The sequence below is a fragment of the Elephantulus edwardii genome, unplaced genomic scaffold, assembly GCF_000299155.1.
Source record: "Elephantulus edwardii isolate Elephantulus edwardi_28Jun2011 unplaced genomic scaffold, EleEdw1.0 scaffold00237, whole genome shotgun sequence".
Taxonomy (NCBI): Eukaryota; Metazoa; Chordata; class Mammalia; order Macroscelidea; family Macroscelididae; genus Elephantulus; species Elephantulus edwardii.
In genome coordinates, this window is record NW_006399987.1 from 1389243 (window position 1) to 1392781 (window position 3539).

Sequence of the window (3539 nt, forward strand, 5' to 3'; positions counted from 1 at the left end):
GAATTTTAAAAATATTAAAAAAAATTTTTTTAAAATCCTGCAAGCAGCTGTGCAAGTCACATGTCTCTAAAGGAGCCAAGAAAAATCAGGAAAAACTGAGGCGGTAAAGAACCGAAAGCTTCCTGAGACTATCACTCTGAAAACAAGAAAACAAAACAGAAAGCCAAGCCTGTTCTCTGAGATCACCTTTCAGCAAATAACCAGAAACTGCACACAAATACAGGAAATTACTCATAAGATCAGTACCCTATTCAAAAAACCATCAGAGTGAGTAAATTACTCCAAAGAAAAGAAATGGGCAGGGGAATGAAACTGCGAGAAAAAGAATGAACTAAACACAATTAAAGAGAATGTTGATACTGTGATACATGTAGGGAAATTAACATTAGTAGACAATTTGTAAAAATTATAAAAAAAATTGTCTAATTTACTGACCATTTTCACTAAATATTCAACAAAACATTAGTTTTAAAAAGAATAACCGTGACGCTAAGAATCTCAATTTAGAAATTAAATCTAAAGTAAAATTTGCCCACAATAATAAAACACCTTAAAAAGATCACAGCAACACTTCTAACGTCAGACCATACACATCTGTCTCAAATCCAAGACAACATTTATTGGCCCAGGAGGACTGTAGGGACTCCACTACCAATTATTCCTCACTTCAGTGCCCTGTGTCAATCCATCTCACTGAGTGTTTTCCTCTCTTTCACCGACCCTCCACCTTTCCAAGTAAGATGTCTCTCTCCAAGGAACAGCCTCTCCTAGCATTATACCCAAAGCACATAAAAAATTGTGAGGAATATAGACATTACAACTGGGGTGGTTAGGAGCATAGTAAATAAAACAAATGTTACATGTAGTTTATTTTTTTAAAAAAAGGCAACATATTAGGCACAATCTCTCATGGAGGAGTCTTTAGCGAATTAAGCTGCTAATTAAAAAATGCAAAATATTAAAGGGAATCAATATTAGGACTGCAGGTCCCTTTCTTTCCTCTCCCAGAATGGCTACTGAAGAGAATCCAATAACAGGAAACAGCAGTTGTGCTTTTCTCTCTGCGAAACTACCCTACCCCCCATTTTCCCAGGAATAGTTATCTGAGACCCCAGTCCACTTGCCTATCTTGAAGGAAGCATCTGTAAGCATCCTCTTCCCCAAGTCCCTTGTAAAAAAAGTATAACATCCCCCTCTAACTCTTAGTGGGGCTGGACTTCTGCTTGAGAGCCAGCCCGGCAGTTTCTCCTCAATAAACTGTCTTCCTTTGCCTGCAGCGGGTTCTGTCCATCCTCGGCAACCTTACAATCAAGACTGTTTATGTGGCAAGGTATGGGTAGAATATGAAAATGATTGTTTCAGATAGAACAGAAATTGATATACAGTAGAGAATATTTAATAATCTGCAAACATTATGAAAATTCCAAGAAAAAGGGGGGGGAAAATCAGCATCACTAACTCGTGGGTAAAGAAATGTAGGTTTAGAGAGATAAAAGAAAACAAAGATAACAAAGAGCTTTGGTGGCCTAATGGTAAGGAGCTGGAATCCCTAAGGCACACAGTTCAAATGCATCCGCTGCTCCATGGGGGAAACATGGGCAATCTTCTCTTGTTCGACTGTTAATTTAAACGCTAATGCAAATGACAAGTCATTAGTAATTTCCCTTTGAAAGAAACGAAGTATGGACAAAGAGAGTTATGAATGAAAATTAGTCCTAATGGCCGATGCTAAGCTGAAAATTATTACCAAAAAAATTAAGGAAATTTACAGGCAATGGATAAATTTCTAGAAAGCAGAACAGCTACCACAAATCCTGATTATATTCAAACTAAGCAAAAGAGGGAAAGGTGATAAAGGAGGTGAGAAAGTAGTATGTAAACCAATATAAAATAAACGGGGTTTTTTTCAATTGTTAAAAAAACATAGTATCTATGAAGCACAATAAAGTGAAATATAAGGGGAAAGATAATATCCAACAAACAGGATTCAAATTTCTTACAGGCAGCTGTACCAAATCTGTGAGGGGGCTTGATAAAATCAATGTTGTTGTTGTATTGTTGGTGTTGTTGTTAAGTGTCTTGAAGTCGTCTGCGACTCAGAGTGACCCTATGTACAACAGCCTTAAACCCTGATCTATCCTGTGCCAATCTTATTGACTCTGACACACCTACCCCCATTATCCCAGTCACTGAATCAATCCATCTCAACGAGGATCTTCCTCTCTTGCGCTTTCCCTCCACCCTCCCTAGCATGATGTCCCTCTCCAAGGACTGGTCCTCCCCTTCCAGCATGTCCAAACTATGTCAGACAAAGATTGGAAAGGGAGGGGGGATAGAAAAAAAAAAAGAAAGAAAAAACACAGAAAATCTTCTGAACATTCCGAAGATCAAAGAAGTTAGACTCAAAACATGAAAAATTTTGTTTATATATACAAAAATGTTAATACACTAAATAAAGGGGAAAAGAGATAGGAGTAAACCACAAGCTCATTTCATACGAGGAATGAAAATTGATTGAAAATTTAATCGGCAATTAATATGATTCACAATCCTTTTCTAAATCGTGTAACAAGAACAGGCTTCATAAGAGAAGAAATAAAATCTACAAACACCTACAACCAATATCGTACTTAAATGGTAAAAGAGTTTCTGCAAAGATCAAGAACAAGGGATAGAGGTAAAATTATTGGCTATTCTACCTCGAACTGGAGATCTAGTGAAGTGCAGTAAAGAAATAAAATGAAATGGAAAAGAAACGCAAACTAGAAGGCTGAAATGTCACTACTAACAGATGGTCACAGTGTGTGAAATTCAAAGAATCTACAACTCAAGTAATACAATTTAAATTTGCATGGGAAAAAAACTGTCTGAAAGGATTATATGTATGAAAACAATGTGGTGCATTGGAAAAGGGACTGGACGACGCGAAAGAGGACTGAGGAAGATATGCAACAATGAATGAATGAAACCCCCCCAAAAAAAAACTGCATGGGAAAAGAGAAAATTTAATTCACTTATTAAGCACCTAAGGATAATGCGTGAAACAGCTGAAGCACACAGCACAGAGTACACTTCACGAACTCCTGAATCACTTGAATGACGGAGGGAGGTAAGAAGCAGGTAAGAGGTGGCCAAGTTCACCCTGCGCTCACCAAACACGCTGAAAACCAGAGACCAGGGCGGAGGATGCGTCCTCGTCACCGAAAACAGAGACAGATGCTTGCCTCCCTTTCCTGGAAAGCAAGCACGAGTTGCTTTTAGAGATCGACCAAATAGGACGATCTTGCATCGGAATCTCCCTCCAATTGCAGGACGCACCCCGAGTTCCCGATGCAGGGAACCTGGGGCTCGCGGAGGAGGTGCAGGCGGCAAGAGGCCCCGGCTCCTGCGGTCCTGGAAGGGGGAGGGGGTCGGTCCTCGATCATCGACCACAAAAACGAACCCTCCAGGGGCTGCCAACCGGGCTCCAGAACTTCGGACAGAAGCTACCGCAGCCCGTGAGAATATTTACCTCCGAGGACTGGGGTAAAGGAAGGGGG

General features: G+C 39.8%; 1 protein-coding gene across 1 annotated transcript in view; it reads right to left on the reverse strand.

Annotated features, from left to right (window-relative positions):
* Positions 1–3425, reverse strand: part of ZNF699 (zinc finger protein 699) — a 22525-nt gene extending 19100 nt beyond the window's left edge. Inside the window, exon 1 of the mRNA XM_006898829.1 lies at positions 3270–3425. Within this exon, the coding sequence (XP_006898891.1) occupies positions 3270–3425 (156 nt within the window). The remainder of the gene's footprint in view (positions 1–3269) is intronic.
* Between the last annotated feature and the right edge of the window lie 114 nt (positions 3426–3539).